The sequence below is a fragment of the Lipotes vexillifer genome, unplaced genomic scaffold (assembly GCF_000442215.2).
Source record: "Lipotes vexillifer unplaced genomic scaffold, Lipotes_vexillifer_v1.1 scaffold821, whole genome shotgun sequence".
Classification (NCBI taxonomy): domain Eukaryota; kingdom Metazoa; phylum Chordata; class Mammalia; order Artiodactyla; family Lipotidae; genus Lipotes; species Lipotes vexillifer.
In genome coordinates, this window is record NW_006799328.1 from 415049 (window position 1) to 437056 (window position 22008).

At 38.9% G+C, this 22008-nt stretch overlaps 1 protein-coding gene across 1 annotated transcript; it reads left to right on the top strand.

The window, feature by feature from the left end:
- Nucleotides 1-13920: 13920 nt before the first annotated feature.
- Nucleotides 13921-15382, top strand: LOC103088714 (heterogeneous nuclear ribonucleoprotein H-like). Its single transcript, XM_082931523.1, is given in 3 exon segments — nucleotides 13921-14568; nucleotides 14571-15212; nucleotides 15263-15382. Coding segments are annotated over 3 exon segments (1383 nt in total). The 5' UTR covers nucleotides 13921-13947.
- The last annotated feature ends 6626 nt before the right edge of the window (nucleotides 15383-22008 follow it).

The window sequence follows — 22008 nt, forward strand, 5'->3', positions numbered from 1 at the left end:
GTAAAGTAATATCATTCTTTTGCAGTGTTAATTGGTCCCCAGTAACTTTCTCTTCTACTCCTGTAGTCCTGCCTTGAGACTTGACAGCCAGAGTGAATTCTTATCTTCCCCATTCCCACCCCCAGCCCCCTGATTGTCAGTTTTGGTTTCATTCAAAATACACTGGAATTTTATAAGAGCTTGGGCTTTTGAGTAAGATCTGAGTTTAAATCCAGACTGCTACTTCCTTGAATAAGTTACTCATCCTTTAAAAGATTTTCCCATATGTAGAATGGGGAAATAGTCAAATCTAACTCCTAGGATTATTGTGAGGTTTCAAATGACATAATGCAATAAAATGCTCAGCGCAGTGCTCATCACTTAGCAACTGCTCAGTTACTGTTAGCTTTTACTATTATTTAATTATTTTTTGTTATATTTTAGCTTAAGCATTAGGTTTGTCTTGAATATTGAATTCACTGGCTGAGTGAATGCACTGAAGGACTAGTTGTTGCTATACTTGACAGCATTTGCAGAATGTATTTGTTTAATAAAAATCTCTCTCGAGGGAGGAAACTTCTGAAGAAATCCCCACATTCTATAATTCTTTTTCATATCTCATGTTATAAGAACTTTTAGCCAGAAAGACTTGCCCCAGATTCCTATCCCTTTGGACCTCTTTATACTCATCAAACATTTTTTTATTAATTCTTCCCCATTCTTTGTGAAGGCGCTAAATAATCTTCATTTACTAAAATGTGAGGGTCTAGAGCACAGAGAAGAGGAAACCTGGAAACCATGGAAGAAGACAGGACAAACAAGATTCTGTGTATTTTACTGTACTGGTGTAAAGGAGTTGGCCACATTTTAATTTTGTTTTAATGAAAGAAAAATCTTCAGTTTGTTAGGGTTTTTATTTAATTTAAATTTTTGTCACATTAATGCATGTACATAGTCTAAAAAGCCAAATTGTACTATAAGGGTTATAATGAAGAATGCAGTCTCTGGACCCATCTCTCCCCCAAGACTACTCCCTCTACCTCTGTCTCCCACGAGTCACTGCTTTCAAGTCTTTTAGCTGGCTGTTCTGGTATTTATACTCATATTTCTAAATAACATGCCTATACTGCTATTTCTTAATATTTCAGTTTTAAATATTAACTATTTGTTGCTATTTATCACCCCCACATTCATAGACACAAATATATTTCCCTCTTTTCATCCCCTCATCTGGTCATATTCTTAGATGAATACTCAATATTTGTTATTATGACCTTTATATACACATTATACTCATGGTTGAGTTAATTATGCAGACTCTTATTTTTCCTCCCTGGCACTACTTTTTATTTTTCTTCAGTTAATAGTTGCCTAGTTCCTTTGCTTAGTTTGCTGTACAACTCTGACAAATTACTCTCCCAACTTTTAGGAAGAATTGTAAATATCCTTTCATAATATTAAACATGTCAGGTAATCTACTGTTTTCTTTTTCACTTTCTTTCTTTATTTAAAATTTAAGACACTCATCCTGTAATTCTCCAATGTCTTGTTCCAATCTGGATTATGGTACATAGGAGTCATCCAGGTATTTGCTTCATCTTCAAGTTGAGAAATCCTTTTGCAATGGTGCTGTATTGGATCCCATTTCCTGGATCCTGTATCTCTCTCTGTACTAGATATATTCCAATATTCCAGTTGCCTCACTCTCTTCCCTCAACTCCTCTGCTCCCTTTGCCACCCTGCTATGTACAGGCATACGTTGTTTTATTGCGCTTTGTAGATAACGCATTTTTTACAAATTAAATGTTTGCGGAAACCCTGCATTGAGCAAGTCTTTCAGCACCATTTTTCCAACAGCATTTGCTCACTTTGTATCTTGATGTTACATTTTGGTAATTCTTGCACTATTTCAAACCCTCCTCCAGCAAAAAGATTATTACTCACTGAAGGCTCAGATGATGGTTAGCATTTTTTAACAATAAAGTATTTTTAAATTAAGGTACATACATTTTTTGTTTGTTTTGTTTTGTTGTTGTGTAAGACATAATGCTACTGCTCACTTAATAGACCACAGTATAGTTTAAACATAACATTTATATGCACTGGGAAACCAAAAAATATGTGTGACTTGCTGCAATGTTTGCTTTATTGTGGTGGTCTGGAACCGAATCCTCAATAACTCTGAGATATGCCATTCTCTTTGGCTTTTGATTGGGTTTGGCCAATGGGAGACTCAGCATTCGATGTTAGGGAGAGAAGTGAGGATGGGGTATTTATTCTCCTGACTTCTTCCCTCTGTCTGAAGCCACAGCTCCTGCCTGGTAGTCCTCTTCAGATAGCATTGTCTCTGGCTTCCAGTAACCACTCTCTCCCCTTGCCCCTTCAGGCCTAGAGCTGTTACTAGGCCCAGAGTGCTGTACTACTCCTTACTGCTTCCCCTAAGCCCTGTCCACACCCTTCTAAACAGTCCCTTTATTAAACTCTCTTCAGTTACCCAGTTTGAGTGTGTCATCTGGTTTGTTCCTTCTTTTTGGTTATAGGTTCTCCAGCAGCTTCCTGAGAAAGGGTATGTGGGAAGTAAGTTGTTTAAAAAAAATCTTGTTTGTCCAAAAATATCTTAATCCTATCCTTACACATGACCAATAGTTTGGCAGGGATGGATATCTAGGTTAGAAATAATATTCCCTTATGCTGTTCTTGCTTCATTGCTTTCTAGCTTCAACTGTTACTGTTGAAAAGTGTTAAGATATTCTGGTTTTTAACTCTTTGCATGTGACCTATTTTTTCTCTAACAGTTCTTACAATCTTTTCCTAATCCCAGACCTGAAATTCAACAATGATGTGCCTTGATGTGGGTCTTTTTCATTTGTTGTGCTAGATACTCAATGAGTTTCATTCAGTCCTAAAACTTGTCCTTCAATTATAGGAAATATTCTTGTGTTATTTCTTCAGTGATGTCCTATATGCTTTTTTCTTTTTCATTCCTTTCCAAATTTGGATGTTGGAGCTCAATTGACCCTTAAATTTTCTTTCTTTCTTCTTTTTCATCACTCATTTTCCTTCAGTTTATGGTTTTGTTTTATTTTCTGGGAGGTTTCCTCAGTTTTATCTTTGAATTCTTCTATTGGGTGGGCCAAAAAGTTCCTTCAGTTTTTAAGTAAAAGACACATTTTTCATTTTCACCAAGGACTTTGTTGAACAGCGTATTCACCCTTTTGTTCCATTACCTTCTGCCACTTTTCAGGCAACTTCATAATTCCATCTTCCCCCAATTTTTTATCTCTTTGAACCAAGAACTGTTCCAGGTGCCTTTTACAGTCTTCCAGGGAATTGAAATTTTTTCCATTAAGAGAATTTTGTAAAGATCGAAATAAATGGAAATCTGAAGGCGCAATGTTTGGTGAATATGGTGGATGAATCAGAACTTCTCAGCCAAGCTGTAACAGTTTTTGCCTGGTCATCAAAGAAACGTGTGGTCTTGCGTTGTCCTGATTGAAGATTATGCGTTTTCTGTTGACTAATTCCAGACGCTTTTCATCGAGTGCTGCTTTCATTTGGTCTAACTGGGAGCAGTACTTGTTGGAATTAATTGTTTGGTTTTCTGGAAGGAGCTCTTAATAGAGGACTCCCTTCCAATCCCACCATATACACGTCACCTTCTTTGGATGAAGACCAGCCTTTGGTGTGGTTGGTGGTGGTTCATTTCCCTTGCCCCACGATCTCTTCCGTTCCACATTATTGTACAGTATCCACTTTTCATTGCCTGTCACAATTTATTTTAGAAACAGAACGTTTTTGTTACGTTTAAGTAAAGAATAGCATGCGGAAATATGGTCGAGGTTTTTTTCCGCTTAACTTACGTGGAACCCAAACATCAAAGTGATTAACATAGCCAAGCTAATGCAAATGATCTTCAGCGTTTGATTTGGATATTTTGAGTATGTCAGCTACCTCCCACGTGGTATAAGGTTGATTGTTCTCGATTAATGTCTCAATTTGATCACTATCAACTTCAACTGGTCTACCTGACTGTGGAGCGTCGTCCAGTGAGAAATCTGCAGCATGAAACTCTGCAAACCACTTTTGACACGTTTGATCAGTCACAGCACCTTCTCCATATACTGCACAAATCTTTTTGTGCATTTCAGTTGCATTTTTACCTTTCTTGAAATAATAAAGCATAATATGCTAAAAATGTTGCTTTTTTCCCTCCTATCTTTAATATTAAAATGGCTACACAAAAATTCACCAATGTTCGGGAGTCCGCCTGCTGATGCAGGGGACATGGGTTCGTGCCCCGGTCTGGGAGGATCCCACATGCCGCGGAGAGGTTGGGCCCGTGCTCCATGGCCGCTGAGCCTGTGCGTCCGGAGCCTGTGCTCTGCAACGGAAGAGGCCACAACAGTGAGAAGCCCGCATATCACACACACACAAAAAAATTCACCAATGTTTGGGACTTCCCTGGTGGTCCAGTGGGTAAGACTCCACACTTCCAATGCAGGGGGCTCGGGTTCAATCCCTAGTCGGGGAACTAGATCCCACATGCATGCTGCAACTAAAAAATATCCTGCATGTTGCAACTAAAGATTCTGTATGCTGCAATGAAGATCCTGTGTGCCACACTAAGACCCGACACAGCCAAATTAAACAAACAAAACTTTCTTTTAAAAAAATTCACCAATTTTGTTTAAAATATATATATATATTTATTTATTTATTTATTTATTTATATTTTTGGCTGCATGGGGTCTTAGCTATGGCATGCAGGATCTTTTGTTGTGGTGTGTGGGCTTCTCTCTAGTTGTGGTATGTGGGCTCCAGAGCACATGGGCTCTGTAGTTGTGGCCCAGGGGCTTAGTTGCCCTGCGGCATGTGGGATCTTATTTCCCCAACCAGGGTTTGAACCTGGGTCCCCTGCATTGGATGGTGGATTCTTAACCACTGGACCACCAGGGAAGTCCCAGTAAGTTTTTTTTTTAATGCAGGCTGATATGACAGCTGTCACAATACAGTCTAACAAAATTGTTTGGAATGAAGTTAAAGACGACTAAGCACTACTAGAGCCATCTTACGGAAAAAACCGAACGAAACTTTTGGCCAAACTAATACTTAATTTTTATTATAATTATTGTTATATTTTCCATTTCCAAAAGTATTTTGTTGTTCTCTAAGTGTCATCCTTTTTAAAAATAGATTTATCATCTTATTTCATGGATGCTATCTCTTCTTTTTTCTCTTTGAGGATACTTTACATTGCTGTTTTTTTTAATAGGATTTTTTTTCCTGTTACCTACTTTTCTTCAAGTTCCTTTTGACTATTTCTATTGGTCTCGTCCACATTAGAGACTATCCTCAAGTGTCTGATTATTCTTGATGTTCATTCACATTTAAAGTTAAATCTCCTTCAGGAATTCCAATTGCTGCTTACAATTGTCTCACAACTGATTTTCTATTCATTTTTTCCCATCTTTTGTTTTGTTTTTAATCTGGACATATACATAGAAAAATTATATTGGATATTTTCTATTATTATCCCTACAAATTCACAAAAATTTTCTTCTGCAACGTCTAAACTGCTATTTCCATCCTCATGAGAAGTTCAATTTGCGCCTTTTTACTATTTTCCATGTTTGTATTTATTATTCAGTCTTTCCTCTACCCTGTAGAACATATGGAATATAGTTATAATAACTTTTAATATTCTTGTCTAGTAATTATATCACCTGTCTCATTTCTCAGTATGTTTCTATTTATTAATTTTTTTCTACTTATAATGGGTTGTATTTTCCTGCTTTCTTTATTTCTGGTAACTTTTTATTAGATGCTAGACATTGTTGTTTTACCTTGTTAGGTGCTGTATATTTTTGCACTCCTATAATTATTCCTGAGCTTTGTTTTGGACATAACTAATTAGAAATATTTTGATCCTTTGAAGCTTGCTTTTAACTTCATTAGATGTGACCAGAGTAACCTTTAATCCAGAGCTAATTTTTATTCCACTGCTGAGGCAATGCCTATGAAGTACAATTTTCCACCTTTTTATTTCACTATTTTCTTCTTCTTTTTATTTTTTCAGCATTCCATGAGGCATGCAGGATCTTAGTTCCCCAACCAGGGACTGAACCCATGCTCCTGTGTTGGAAGCACAGAGTCCTAACCACTGGACCACCAGGGAATTCCCTCCACTATTTTCTACCCTTATAATTTTTCACTATCCCCAGCTCTGAGTCCCAGGGCTTGTACCTTCTGCTCTTTTCAGTTGGTTATTTCCCTAGCCTTAAGTAGTTTCTTCATAAACATGCTCTCATCAGTATTTAACTGAGAACTCAAAGGGTGACATTCTGCAGATCTCCAGAACTTTTTACTATGTATCTCTCTCCTCTCCAGTACTGTGCCCAGCGTATCATACCTGCCTTGGCTTATCTGGACATCCTGCTCTGTCTCCTCAACTAAGGCATATCACTGGGCTCCACCTAAGTTCTCTTTTCCTGTGCTCTGGCCTGAAAATTCTGTCCAGACAGTAGGCGGAGGCAATTGTTTGTTTCCTCTTTCTAAGGAATCACTGTTCTGTATAGCTTGATGGCCAATGTCTAAAAAATGTTGTTTTATATATTTTCTTTAATTGTTCAGCTGTTTTAGGTGGGAAGGTGAATCAGGCTTGGCTGAAATCAGAAGTCCCTTCTAGTCTTTTTTTAAAATAACACACACACATACATACACACACACACACACACACACACACACACACATAAGTGTATTTAATAGGCTCTTTATCATATTGCTTATACTCTTATGTTTTGCTTTTTTCAATAATGGTATATTCTGGTCATCTTCAAATATTTAATTTTTTTTTTTTTTTTTTTTTGCGGTACGCAGGCCTCTAACCATTGTGGCCTCTCCCATCGTGGAGCACAGGCTCCGGACATGCAGGCTCAGCAGCCATGGCCCACGGGCCCAGCCGCTCCACGGCATGTGGGATCCTTCCGGAACGGGGCACAAACCCGCATCCCCTGCATCGGCAGGCGGACCCTCAACCACTGCACCACTAGGGAAGCCCTAAAAATATTTTTGAAGAACAAATTCAAAATTAAAAATGTAAAACCCGTAAAATGCCTAATATTACACATAATTAAATATCAAGTTTTATGTTTGTAAATGCATACATTTTAATGACTGATAAATTCTTTCTTACTTATTAATTTATTCATATCTTGGTGAATGGAATACCATCTAGGCCCCAAGTAGGTATGGTTAGTGTGTGGCTGGGAATATCTGCTCCACCATATCCATTTCCCTAGGCCTTAGGTTTCATTCTTACAGAATCCCAAAGAGGTTTTGGCATCTCAGTTTCATTCGCTATAGGCCATCATTGAAGCCAGGCCCACTAGCAACCAAGCAAATTGCTAGAGTCATACACAGAGACTCAACAAACATGTTAAATCTCCAATCCTAAGTAAGAGCACCTACGTTAATAAATTTGGCCAGATCCTATCTTATTTTTTTCTAATTTTTTTTTTTTTTTTTTTTGCGATATGTGGGCCTCTCACTGTCGTGGCCCCTCCCGTTGCCGGACGCGCAAGCCCAGCGGCCACGGCCCACGGGCCCAGCCGCTCCGCGGCATGTGGGATCCTCCCGGACCGGGGCACGAACCCGTATCCCCTGCATCGGCAGGCGGACCCTCAACCACTGCGCCACCAGGGAGGCCCTCTAATTTTTTAATTGAATGAAAGATTCTTTAAATTCTATAGTGCTTTACAATTTTCAAAAGTTTCACGCACATGATTTCATGTAATCCCATAATAATCTCTTTTTTCTTTTCCCCTACCCCTATATTGCCCCTCGCCTCTTCCCTCTCCCCACTGGTAACCCCTAGTTTGTTCTCTTATATCAGTGATTCTGTTTCTTTTTTTCTTTTATTCACTGTTTGTTGTACGTGTTTAGATTCCACATATAAGTGATATCATACACTATTTGTCTTTCTCTGTCTGACTTATTTCACTTAGCATAATACCTTTCAAGTCCATCCATGTTGCTGCAAATGGCAAAATTTCATTCTTTTTTATGGCTGAGTAGTATCCCACATCTTCTTTATACATTCATATGTAATGGACACTTAGGTTGTTTCCATACAGATCCTTCCTTACTTTTTTCCTTGGACTGACCCCTGTAGAATATACTCTAAACATGCTTCCCAGATTTCTGACAATGCAAGTTGTCCTTTAACTGCTGTGTTTTCTGTGTATATGGTAATTCCTCCTCTTCAGTATATCATGCAACTTTCCTTCTGAGCTCTACTGGGAACTAGTTATTGTTGTGGGCTTGGTGGGATCCTTGATGTGGGTCTTGAGGAGATATATATATATATATATATATATTTAATTTGGGTATTATCAGCATATAAATTATATTTAAGCCATAAGATTGGTTGTGGCCACTTACTCACCAAGAAAGTGAGTTTAGACATGAAGAAAAGAAGGGCCAAACCCAACAGTTAGAGATCAGGTTGAGGAAGATGAACCAACAAAGGAGGAACGGCCAATGAGGTAAAAGGAAAACTGATTCCTAAAAGCAAATGAAGAGTATGATTCAGGGAGAAAAGAGAGATCAATGAACTGAGAATTGACCATTGGATTTGGCCACATAAAGCCTATTGTTGATGTTGGCAGGCAGTTTGAGTTGAGTATCAGTGGCAAAACTCTGATTGGAGTAGGTTTAAGAGAATACATGGAAAGAACTTATAAAACAGAGAATACAGTCAACATTTTTGAAGAGTTTTTTTATAAAAAGAGTGGAGAACTAGAGTGGGAGCTGGAGGAAAGTGTCAAGTCAAGGGACAACTCCTCTCTCTGTTTTAGGATGGGATGTTTTAGAGCATGTTTCTATGCTTGTGTGAATGATCCAGTAGAGAGAGAAGAGTTAATGTGCAGGAGGGCGTGGGGAGAATTACTAGAGTTATGTCCTTGATGAGCTGAGATGAGAAAGAATGGGATCTAGTTCTCAAATGGAGGGGTTGGCTTTAGGAGCACAGATAATTCATTTTTGCAAACAGGAAGAAAGGCACTATCTGGGCACATATATACAGTGGGTAGATGTGATAATAGTAGGAACTTGTGGAAATTCTGAATATTTTTGAAAAATTCACTAAAATTTTACAAAACCTAGTTTTCATTAATTAATTTTATTGAGGTATAATTGACATACAGTAAAATGTGCAGATCTTATGTGTATAGTTTGATCATTTAAGACAATTGTACACCCTCATGTAATAAACAACCCAGTCAAGACAAACACAGGACATTTCCATCAACACAGCAAGGTGCCTCCAGCCACTTTCTATTTAAGTCCCTCATGTCTCTCCCTTCCACCTCCTGCTGCCCAGCAATGCCAGGCAACAACTGTTCTAATTTTTATCAGTATAGATGCATTTTTCATCTTTTAAATCTTCATATAGATGGAATAATAAAGTAGGCAGTGTTTTGTGTCTAGCTTCTTTTCTCAATACGTTTTTGAAATCATCTATTTTATTATGTGTGTCAATAGTTCATTATTTGGTATTGCTCAGTAGTATTCCATTGCATGAATATACCACAATGTGTATTTATTCCCCTATTGATGAACATTTGGGTTGTTTCTGGTTTGTGGCTAAAATGAATAAGCTGCTATGAACATTCTTGTGCTAATCTTTTTTTTTTTTAATAGATCTTTTTCTTAAAAAAATAAATTTATTTATTTATATTTTTGGCTGCATTGGGTCTTCATTGCTGTGTGCAGGCTTTCTCTAGTTGCGGCAAGTGGGGGTTACTCTTCATTGTGGTGTGAGGGCTTCTCATTGCAGTGGCTTCTATTGTTGTGGAGAACGGGTTCTAGGCCATCAGTAGTTGTGGCACATGGGCTTAGTTGCTCTGCGGCATGTAGGATCTTCGTGGACCAGGGCTTGAACCTGTGTCCCCTGCATTGGCAGGTGGATTCTTAACCACTGTGCCACGAGGAGAGTCCCTTTAATAGATCTTTACTAGAGTATAATTGCTTCACAATACTGTGTTACTTTCTGTTGTACAACAAAGTGAATCAGCCGTATGCATAGACATGTCCCCATATTCCCTTCCTCTTGAGAGTCCCTCCCATCCTCCCTATCCCACCCCTCTAGGTCATTGCAAAGCACCGAGCCGATCTCCCTGTGGTATGCTGCCGCTTCCCACCAGCCAACTATTTTACATTCCGTAGTATATATATGTCAATGCTACTCTCACTTCGCGCCAGCTTTGCCCTCCCACCCCATGTCATCAAGTCCATTCTCTATGTTTACCTCTTTATTCCTGCCCTGCAACAAGGTTCATCAGTAACATTTTTTTTTTTTTAGATTCCATATATATGTGTTAGCATACGGTACTTGTTTTTCTCTTTCTGACTTACTTCACTTTGTATGACAGACTCTAGGACCAACTGCCTCATGACAGATAACTCAATTTCATTTCTTTTTATGGCGAGTAATATTCCATTGTATACATGTGCCACATCTCCTTTATCCATTCATCTGTCGATGGACACTTAGGTTGCTTCCATGTCCTGGCTATTGTAAATAGTGCTGCAATGAATATTGTGGTGCATGACTCTTTTTGAATTACGGTTTTCTCAGGGTGTATGTAAAGTAGTGGGATTGCTGGGTCATATGGTAGTTCTATTTTTAGTTTTTTAAGGAACCACCATACTGTTCTCCATAGTGGCTGTATCAATTTACATTCCCACCAACAGTGCAAGAGGGTTCCCTTTTCTCCACACCCTCTCCAGCATTTATTTTTTGTAGATTTTTCAATAATGACCATTCTGACAGGTGTGAGGTGATACCTCATTGTAGTTTTGATTTGCATTTCTCTAATAATTAGTGATGTTGAGCACCCCTTTATGTGTTTGCTGGAAATCTGTATATCTTCTTTGGAGAAATGCCTATTTAGGTCTTCTGCCCATTTTTGGATTGGGTTGTTTGTTTTTTCATATTGAGCTCCATGAACTGTTTGTATATTTTGGAGATTAATCCTTTGTCAGTTGCTTTGTTTGGAAATATATTCTCCCATTCTGAGGGTTGTCTTTTCGTCTTCTTTATGGTTTACTTTGCTGTGCAGAAGCTTTTAAATTTCATTAGGTCCCATTTGTTTATTTTTGTTTTTATTTCCACTTCTCTAGGAGGTGGGTCAAAAAGGAACTTGCTGTGATTTATGTCATAGAGTGTTCTGCCTATGTTTTCCTCTAAGAGATTTAGAGTGTCTGGCCACACATTTCAGTCTTTAATCCATTTGGAGTTTATTTTTGTGTATGGTGTTAGGGAGTGTTCTAATTTCATTCTTTTACATGTAGCTGTCCAGTTTTCCCAGCACCACTTATCGAAGAGACTGTCTTTTCTCCAGTGTATATTCTTACCTCCTTTATCAAAGATAAGGGGAACATATGTCTGTGGGTTTATCTCTGGGCTTTCTGTCCTGTTCCATTGATCTATATTTCTGTTTTTGTGCCAGTACCATACTGTCTTGATTACTGTAGCTTTGTAGTATAGTCTGAAGTCAGAGAGGCTGATTCCTGCAGCTCCTTTCTTCTTTCTGAAGATTGCTTTGGCTATTTGGAGTCTTTTGTGTTTCCATACAAATTGTGAAATTTTTTGTTCTAGTTCTGTGAAAAATGCCATTGGTAGTTTGATAGGTATTGCGTTGAATCTGTAGATTGCTTTGGGTAGTATAGTTATTTTCACAAGGTTGAGTCTTCCAATCCAAGAACATGGTATATCTCTCCATCTGTTTGTATCATCTTTAATTTCTTTCATCAGTGTCTTATAGTTTTCTGCATACAGGTCTTTTGTCTCCTTAGATAGGTTTATTCCTAGGTATTTTATTCTTTTTGTTGCAGTGGTAAATGGGAAGTGTTTCCGTAATTTGTCTTTCAGATTTTTCATCATTAGTGTATAGGAATGCAAGAGATTTCTGTGCATTAATTTTGTATCCTGCTACTTTACCAAATTCATTGATTAGCTCTAGTAGGTTTCTGGAAGCATCTTTAGGATTCTCTTTGTATAGTATCATGTCATCTGCAAACAGTGACAGTTTTACTTCTTCTTTTCTGATTTGGATTCCTTTTATTTCTTTTCTTTCTCTGATTGCTGTAGCTAAAACTTCCAAAACCATGTTGAATAATAGTGGTGAGAGTGGGCAACCTTGTCTTATTCCTGATCTTAGTGGAAATGGTTTCAGATTTTCACCATTGAGGACGATGTTGGCTGTGGGTTTGTCATATATGGCCTTTATTATGTTTAGGTAAGTTCTCTCTATGCCTACTTTCTGGAGGGTTTTTTCATAAATGGTGTTGAATTTTGTCAAAAGCTTTTTCTGCATCTATTGAGATGGTCATATGGTTTTTATTCTTCAGTTTGTTAATGTGGTGTATCACATTGATTGATTTGTATATATTGAAGAATCCTTGCATTCCTGGGATAAACCCCACTTGATCATGGTGTATGATCCTTTTAATGTGCTGTTGGATTCTGTTTGCTAGTATTTTGTTGAGGATTTTTGCATCTATGTTCTTCAGTGATACTGGCCTGTAGTTTCCTTTCTTTGTGACATCTTTGTCTGGTTTTGGTATTAGGATGATGGTGACTTCTCAGAATGAGTTTGGGAGTGTTCCTCCCTCTGCTATATTTTGGTAGAGTTTGAGAAGGATAGGTGTTAGGTCTTCTCTAAATGTTTGATAGAATTCGCCTGTGAAGCCATCTGGTCCTGGGCTTTTGTTTGTTGGAAGATTTTTAATCACAGTTTCAATTTCAGTGCTTGTGATTGGTCTGTTTAAATTTTCTATTTCTTTGTGGTTCAGTCTCAGAAGGTTGTGCTTTTCTAAGAATCTGTCCATTTCTTCCATGTTGTCTATTGTATTGGCATATAGTTGCTTATAGTAATCTCTCCTAATCCTTTGCATTTCTGCAGTGTCAGTTGTTACTTCTCCTTTTACATTTCTAATTTGTTGATTTGAGTCTTCTCCCTTTTTTTCCTTGATGAGTCTGGCTAAAGGCTTATCAATTTTGTTTATCTTCTCAAAGAACCAGCTTTTTGTTTTATTGATCTTTGCTATCATTTCCTTCATTTCTTTTTCATTTATTTCTGATCTGATCTTTATGATTTCTTTCCTTCTGCTAACTTTGGAATTTTTTTGTTCTTTATTCTCTAATTGCTTTAGTTGTAAGGTTAGGTTGTTTATTTGAGATTTTTCTTGTTTCTTGAGATAGGATTGTATTGTTGTGAACTTCCCCTTAGAACTGCTTTTGCTGCATCCCATAGATTTTGGGTCATTATGTTTTTTTTTTTTTTTGCAGTACGCGGGCCTCTCACTGCTGTGGCCTCTTCCGTTGCGGAGCACAGGCTCCGGACACGCAGGCTCAGCGGCCATGGCTCACGGGACCAGCCGCTCCGCGGCATGTGGGATCTTCCCAGACCGGGGCACGAACCCGTGTCCCCTGCATCAGCAGGCGGACTCTCAACCACTAGCGACACCAGGGAAGCCCCGGGTCATTATGTTTTCATTGTCATTTGTTTCTAGGTATTTTTTGATTTCCTCTTTGATTTCTTCAGTGATTTCTTGGTTATTTAGTAGCATATTGTTTAGCCTCCATGTGTTTGTATATTTTTACAGTTTTTTTTCCTGTAATTGATATCTAGTTTCATAGCATTTTGGTCAGAAAAGATACTTGATAGGATTTCAATTTTCTTATATTTACCAAGGCTTGGTTTGTGACCCAAGATATGACCTATCCTGGAGAATGTTCCATGAGCACTTGAGAAAAATGTGTATTCTGTTGTTTTTGTATGGAATGTCTTATAAATATCAATTGATTTTCTTCTCAGCCGTGGTGAAGTTGTGTGTGGAGTCTGTTTTGATGCCAGGACCCCCTAAGAGACGTTGATGTTGGGCACCAAAGGTGGCGAGGGATTCATGGTGAAGGTCCGGGGCTTGTCTTGGTCTTGCTCGGCCAACGAAGTGCAGCAGTTTTTTTCTGACTGCAAAATTCAAAATGGGGCTCAAGGTGTTCGTTTCATCTACACCAGAGAAGGCAGACCGAGTGGCGAGGATTTAGTTGAACTTGAATCAGAAGATGAAGTCAAATTGGCCCTGAAAAAAGACAGAGAAACTATGGGACACAGATATGTTGAAGTATTCAAGTCAAACAACATTGAAATGGATTGGGTGTCGAAGCATACTGGTCCAAATGGTCCTGACACGGCCAATGACGGTTTTGTACGGCTTAGAGGACTCCCCTTTGGATGTAGCAAGGAAGAAATTGTTCAGTTCTTCTCAGGGTTGAAAATTGTGCCAAATGGGATAACATTGCCGGTGGACTTCCAGGGGTGCAGTATGGGGGAGACCTTCGTGCAGTTTGCTTCACAGGAAATAGCTGAAAAGGCTCTAAAGAAACACAAGGAAAGAATAGGGCACAGGTATATTGAAATCTTTAAGAGCAGTCGAACTGAAGTTAGAACTCACTATGATCCACCACGAAAACTTATGCCCATGAAGCGGCCAGGTCCCTATGACAGACCTGGGGCTGGCAGAGGGTATATAGCAGCATTGGAAGAGGAGCTGGCTTTGAAAGGATGAGGCGTGGTGCTTATGGTGGAGGTTATGGAGGCTATGATGATTATAATGTCTATAATGATGGCTATGGATTTGAGTCAGATAGATTTGGAAGAGACCTCAGTTATTGTTTTTCAGGAATGTCAGAGCACAGATATGGGGATGGTGGCTCTACTTTCCAGAGCACAACAGGACACTGTGTACACATGCAGGGATTACCTTACAGAACTACTGAGAATGACATTTATAATTTTTTTTCACCACTCAACCCTGTGAGAGTACATATTGAAATTGGTCCTGATGGCAGAGCAACTGGTGAAGCAGATGTCAAGTTTGCAACTCATGAAGATTCTGTGACAGCTATGGCAAAAGACAAAGCAAATATGCAACACAGATATGTAGAACTCTTCTTGAATTCTACAGCAGGAGCAAGTGGTGGTGCTTACGAACACAGATATGTAGAGTTCTTGAATTCTACAGCAGGAGCAAGCGGTGGTGCTTATGGTAGCCAAATGATGGGAGGCATGGGCTTGTCAAACCGGTCCAGTTATGGCGGCCCAGCCAGCCAGCAGCTGAGTGGTCGTTATGGAGGTGGCTATGGTGGCCAGAGCAGCATGAGTGGATATGACCAAGTTTTACACGGAAACTCCAGTGATTTTCAATCAAATACTGCATAGGCAGCCAAGGAGCACTGAACAGCAGCTACTACAGTAGTGGAAGCCGAGCATCTATGGGAGTGAATGGAATGGGAGGGATGCCTAGCATGTCCAGTATGAGTGGTGGATGGGGAATGTAATTGATTCTGATCACTGACTCTTGGTCAACATTTTTTAAAAGAAAAGTAAAACTTAAGTTTTAACAGTTTTGCAGTACAAGCTTGTGATTTATGCTTACTCTAAGTGGAAATCAGGATTGTTTTAAAGACTTAAGTTTCAGTATTTTTGAACACAAACATTCATTTAGGATGTAACTAGGTTGAGTAATCTATTACTGTTAAATAATTTTCAGCTTTTCTCAAGTTAGTTACATTGTAGGATGTATTTAAGCAGTAGGTTTATTTAGGTTAAAGCAGTTGAATTATGTTAAATGTTGCTTACACCACATTACATTGAACACTGTTTGGATGCATTGTTGAAAGACATGCTATTTTGTAAAACTCAATATAGGAGCTGTGTCTACAATTAGAAGTGAAACATTTGGCATGTTTATTAATTCTAGTTTCATTTAATAACCTCTATGGCACGTAAGTTTAAGCTTTTTTTTAAGTTAATGGGGAAAATTTGAGACGCAATACCAATACTTTAGGATTTTGGTCTTGGTGTTTGTATGAAATTCTGAGGCCTTGATTTAAATCTTTTCATTGTATTGTGATTTTCCTTTTAGGTGTATTGCGCTAAATGAAACTTGTCGAATAAGTCTTCCTTTTAAAAACTGAAAAAAAAATCAATTAAGTCCATCTTGTTTAATGTATTATTTAAAGCTTGTGTGTCCTTAGTTATTTTCATTTTGGATGATCTGTCCATTGGTGAAAGTGGGGCGTTAAAGTCCCCTACTATGATTGTGTTACTGTCGATTTCCCCTTTTATGGCTGTTAGCATTTGCCTAATGTATTGAGGTGCTCCTATGCTGGGTACATAAATATTTACCATTGTTATATCTTCTTCTTGGATTGATCCCTTCATCATTATGTAGTGTCCTTCTTTGTCTCTTGTAATAGTCTTTATTTTAAAGTCTAGTTTGTCTGATATGAGAATTGCTACTCCAGCTTTCTTTTGATTTCCATTTGTATGGAACATCTTTTTCCATCCCTTCACTTTCAGTCTGTATAGTTTTTTTTCTGTAATTGATTTCCAGTCTCATAGTGTTGTGGTCAGAAAAGATCCTTGATATGATTTCAATTTTCTCAAATTTTTCAAGTCTTGATTTGTGACCCAAGATATGATCTATCCTGGAGAATGTTCCATGTGCACTTGAGAAGAAAGTGTATTCTGCCACTTTGGGGTGGAGTGTTCTACAAATATCAATTAGATTTATCTGGTCTATTGTGTCATTTAAAGCTTGTGTTTCCTTATTTATTTTCTGTTTGGATGATCTGTCTGTTGGTGTAAGTGGGGTGTTAAAGTCCCCTACTATTATTGTGTTACTGTCGATTTCTCCTTTTCTGGTTGTTAGCATCTTCCTTATATATTGAGGTGCTCCTATGCTGGATGCATAAACATTTATAACTGTTATATCTTCTTCTTGGATTGATCCTTTGATCATTATGTAGTGTCCCTCCTTATCTCTTGTAATAGTCTTTATTTTAAAGTCTATTTTATGTGATACGAGTATTGCTACCCGAGCTTTCTTTTGATTTCCATTTGCATGGAATATCTTTTTCCACCCATTCACTTTTAGTCTGTATGTGTCCCTAGGTCTGAAGTGGGTCTCTTGTAGACAGCGTATATACGGGTCTTGTTTTTGTATCCATTCAGGCAGTCTGTGTGTTTTGGTTGGGGCATTTAATCTATTTCCATTCAAGGTTACCTGTTACCATTTTCTTAATTGTTTGGGTTTGCTTTTGTGGGTCTTTTTCTTCTCTTGTGTTTCCCACTTAGAGAAGTTTCTTTAGCATTTGTTGTAAAGCTGGTTTGGTGGTGCTGAATTCTCTTAGCTTTGGCTGCCTGAAAAGGTTTTGATTTCTCCATTGAATCTTAATGAGATCCTTGCTGGGTAGAGTAATCTTGGTTGTAGGTTTTTCCCTTTCATCACTTTAAGTATATCCTGCAACTCCTTTCTGGTCTGCAGAGTTTCTGCTGAGAAATCAGCTGATAATCTTATGGGGATTCCTTTATATGTTATTTTTTGTTTTTCCTTTGCTGCTTTTAATATTTTTTCTTTGAATTTAATTTTTGTTAGTTTGATTAATATGTGTCTTGGTGTGTTTTTTCCTAGGGTTTATCCTGTATGGGACTCTCTGTGCTTCCTGGATTTGGGTGACTATTTCCTTTCCCATGTGAGGGAAGTTTTCAACTATAATCTCTTTGAATATTTTCTCAGACCCTTTCATTTTCCTCTTTTTCTTCTAGGGCCCCTATAATTTGAATGTTCGTGCATTTAGTGTTGTCCCAGAGGTCTCTGAGATTGTCTTCAATTCTTTTCATTCTTTTTTCTTTATTCTGCTCCTTGGCAGTTATTTGCACCATTTTGTCTTCCACCTCACTTATTCGTTCTTCTGCCTCAGTTATTCTGTCATTGATTCCTTCTAGTGTATTTTTCGTTTTAGTTATTTTGTTTTTCATCTCTGTTTGTTTCTTTATTCTTCTAGATTTTGTTAAACATTTCTTGTATTTTCTCAATCCATGCCTCCATTCTATCCGAGATTCTGGATCATCTTTACTATCATTACTCTGAACACCTTTTCAGGTAGATTGCCTATTTCCTCTTCTGTTATTTGGTCTTGTAGGTTCTTACCTTTCTCCTCATCTGTGACATATTTTTTTGCCGTCCGTTTTTTTTTTTTTTTTTTTTGAGCGGGATTGTTTTCCTGTTTTACTAGTTGTTTGGCCTGAGGCTTCCAACGCTGGAGTTTGTAGGCTATTGTGTGGAGCTGGGTCTTGGTGCTGAGAAGAGGAACTCTGTGAGACCTCAGTCCAATGAATATTTCCTGGGGTCTGAGGTTCTCTGTTAATCCAGTGGCTCAGACTCAGAGCTCCCACCACAGGAGTTTTGGCCTGACCCCAGGCTTGTGAACCAAGATTCCGCAAGCTGCGTGGGGTGGCAAAAAAAAAAAGGGGAGAGAGAAGAGTAACAAAATAAAAAATAAAATTAGACCAGGAAACTAACAGATATGTTAGAAAGAATGTAAAAATAAAAATATAGATGAATCAACAACTGGAAGGTACATCAGTACCACAATAGTAAAAAATTGGAAGAGGGAAAAGAAAAAAAAAACAGAGAGCGGGGGAAGGCCTTGGCTGTGGAGAGTGGGGCCTAAGCAAGGGTGAGGTTTGGGTGGTGGGTGGGGCCTATGCTTAGGACCCACAGGGCTGGAAAAGGCCCTGGGGGCTGTGGTGGGTGGGCCTTAGGCTCAAGGAACAGAAGGGGCCCAGGTGTGCCCCCCACCCCTGGTCTCAGAGGGCAGGGCACCTCACCTGGGAGCTCAGCAGGCTACCCGGGCCTGAGTGGGTGGAGCAATCGCCCTCTGCTCCTCTCCTACTCCTCCTGGAGGGCCCCTCCCACCTGCCTCTCCTGATGTCTGCCAATCTTTTTGACAACTGCTTTTTAACTCAAAAATCTCTACATTGGGACAGATCTTTTCCCTGAACAGCAGATTCATATACCCAGTTGTCTACTTGAATGATTTCTAGGTTCCTCAAATCAAAATGTCCCTAACTGAACTATCCCCCTAACCTGATCCTTCTCCAATATCTCCCCTCTCAGCAGCAGCATGACTATCCACCCAATAGCCCCTGCTAGAAACTACTAGTCAGTCTTAACTCCTCCTCTCCCTTTTCTGCAGTGTCTAATCATTCATCACGTCCTATTTTTTAAAAAATTATTTATTTATTTATTTATTTATGGCTGCATTTGGGGGGGCTACTCTTCGTTGCGGTGCGCTGGCTTCTCATTGCGGTGGCTTTTCTTGTTGCAGAGCACAGGCTCTAGGTGCGCAGGCTTCAGTAGTTGTGGCACACGGGCTCAGTAGTTGTGGCTCGTGGGCTCTCGAGAGCAGGCTCAGTAGTTGTGGAGCACAGGCTTAGTTGCTCTGCGGCATGTGGGATCTTCCTGGACCAGGCAGGGCTCGAACCCGTGTTCCCTGAATTGGCCGGTGGATTTTTAACCACTGCACCACAAGGGAAGTCCCACCATATCCTATTGATTGTCTCCTAAATGTCTTTTTTTGGTAAATATTTTGAATCTACCCACTTACCTACGCTACAGTACAATCCATTATCTACATATAAGAAACTTTTTCCTGAATTTTTTCAAATCAGATTTTCTCAAATCTGGTCATCTATTTCCTGTTAAACTTTTCTATAATATTTTGACTTACCTTTAGGATAAAAGCCAACCCCCTTAGCATGGTTTACAGTCATTATCCAGGCCCAGACTATCTTTCTAGCCTGGTCTCCAAGTTCCACCTACAGTGAACTTTTTTTTTTCTTTTTAGGTCATGCTGTACAGCTTGTGGGATCTTAGTTCCCTGACCAGGGATTGAACCCACGGCCTTGGCAGTGAAAGCGCAGCGTCTTAACCACTGGACTGCCAGGGAATTCTCAAACATATTTCTATTCTTCAAATGTCCTGTATTGCTTCTGAGGCTTATAAGAGCTCTTCAGTTTGTCTAGAACACTCTCTCCCCTCCTTTTGTTTGCCTGACTAATTCTTAGCAACCTTTTAGGTCTCAGTTAAGAATTTCATTTCTGGTTTATCCTCTTTGACCCCTAAAATAGGCTAGTTCCCTCTACTATATGCTTCATAGCATACATTGATGATTATAATTACTTGTTGAATTTTCTTTGTTTCCCACTAACTCCTGGACAACAGTTTTGTTCACTGTTGCATTCCCAATGCTTATCACATAGTAATGGCTCAATAAATACTTGTTAAATGAATGAATGAATGAATGATGTTTAATGGGCTTTAATGTCCACTGCCCATATTTTATAGCACAACTTCCTCATTTGGAACTCTTATTTTGATTTTTTTCTTAATTAGCTGAATATATACTTAAGATTTCCTTAAAGAAGCGAACATGAACGGTATGCTTATTCTGAAGTCTCTCATTTTTCTCTTGCCGTTACACATGAACACATTGGCTCACACTTGGTTCATACTTACACAATAACTTGGATTTCAAATTGTATCCCTGCAAATTTGTTACAAAGTCTGTTATAGTGGAAGCTCTACATGAGGACTACCAGATTTTTGGTCATTTATAAGTAATCTGTTTTAGTCTGCCTAATGTCTATAAGATCCTTGTTATCTAATTTCTTTCCCATGGTATGTCTAGAAGTGAGTCTTCTTCCATTCATTTCATTAATTTATCTTTAAGTCTTCTGTTAGGTCTGGACATTTTTATTCAATTTGTCTTTGATTTACTATTACTTCTGTCCAAATTCTTTTGGGTTACTCTTCAGACATACACATAATTCTCAGTTTGGGTTTTATCTCATCTTCTCTTCTTTTGTCCTTCTGAATATGTTTTGGACAGGCCATAACTTCTTGCTTTCTTATTGAGGGTGTCAAACAGTTTTCTAAATGAAAATCACTTTCAGAGATAAGTAAAACTCTGAATCTTCTGGACTATGTTCATTTTCCTTTTTCTATATTTTTTTTATATCTCTCTTGGGTGAGAAAAGGGCTTGGGTATCTGATATGGACCAGGGTTCCCAGGATTTGAGGCAAATTGTATGTCAGTAGGCAGGGCTGGCCACTAGCTATGGGTAGGGAGCAAAAGATAACCCAAGTCTAAGAGCAGTCTTGAGAAGCAGACAATAATCTGAAACATGAAATCTGTGGGGTAAGGTGAACTAAGAACTGGATCTTTTTCAAAGATTGTCAGGCAAGATTGACTTTAGTTAGTAGGTGCTGGAGACAAAACCAGGAATGCTAACCTGAGGAAATAAAACACATGAACATGTGATAGCTTTTCATAGTGCTAGATTTGGTGGAAATTATTAAGACCTTAAGTCAGTTTGGACAGTTTTCTCCGCTCTTTTTTTTCTCATCTACAGGCAGTATACTCTTCATATGCCCAGGTGGAAGTATGGATTTCCTTTGGCTCTACTCTTAGATCTTTAGCTAGAGACCAGATTAGTATGCCCACGTCCAGGGTAGCCCCAGTGTTTCTTCTTACCTTGCTCTGCTATACTTCGATGGGACATTGTGGTCCTAATGTTACTGCCTGAGGGATAGGAGCTAACTGGTTCTCTGACAAAACAAACCAATGGAATTCATGATCTGCTATCAGCTCAGAAAACACTGTGACCAGCACTCTGTCTGTAGACTTTGTTCATAGGGACAAATCTGCCAGGCCACAATGGACCAGTACCTGCTTCTCCATTCCTACTCCATCCTTTCCCAATGAACTTTGGAAGTTGCAGTCTTCAGAAATACACAGAAAGATGCTAGCCTCTAACAGTACTATAACCAAAAAGCATGATTTGGGATTTTGTAGGCAAAAGAGCGCTGATTGCTCAGTTTGCAGCTCTGTATGGATCCTGGCTTTCTGAGTCACCAAGCCAACAATGGGGGAAGGATGCCCAGACATCCTACCTTTTTTCAGAGGGTTGGATCTGCTCTGACTCATGAAGCAGACTATGGGTGGGCCACCAAATGTTTTTCTGAATTCAACTCCATTGGCCTCATAAATCAGGATAATTCGTCTTGGCAGTCAGCAACCTGTCAGGCTTCATGTTCTGCACTGGTATACATTTT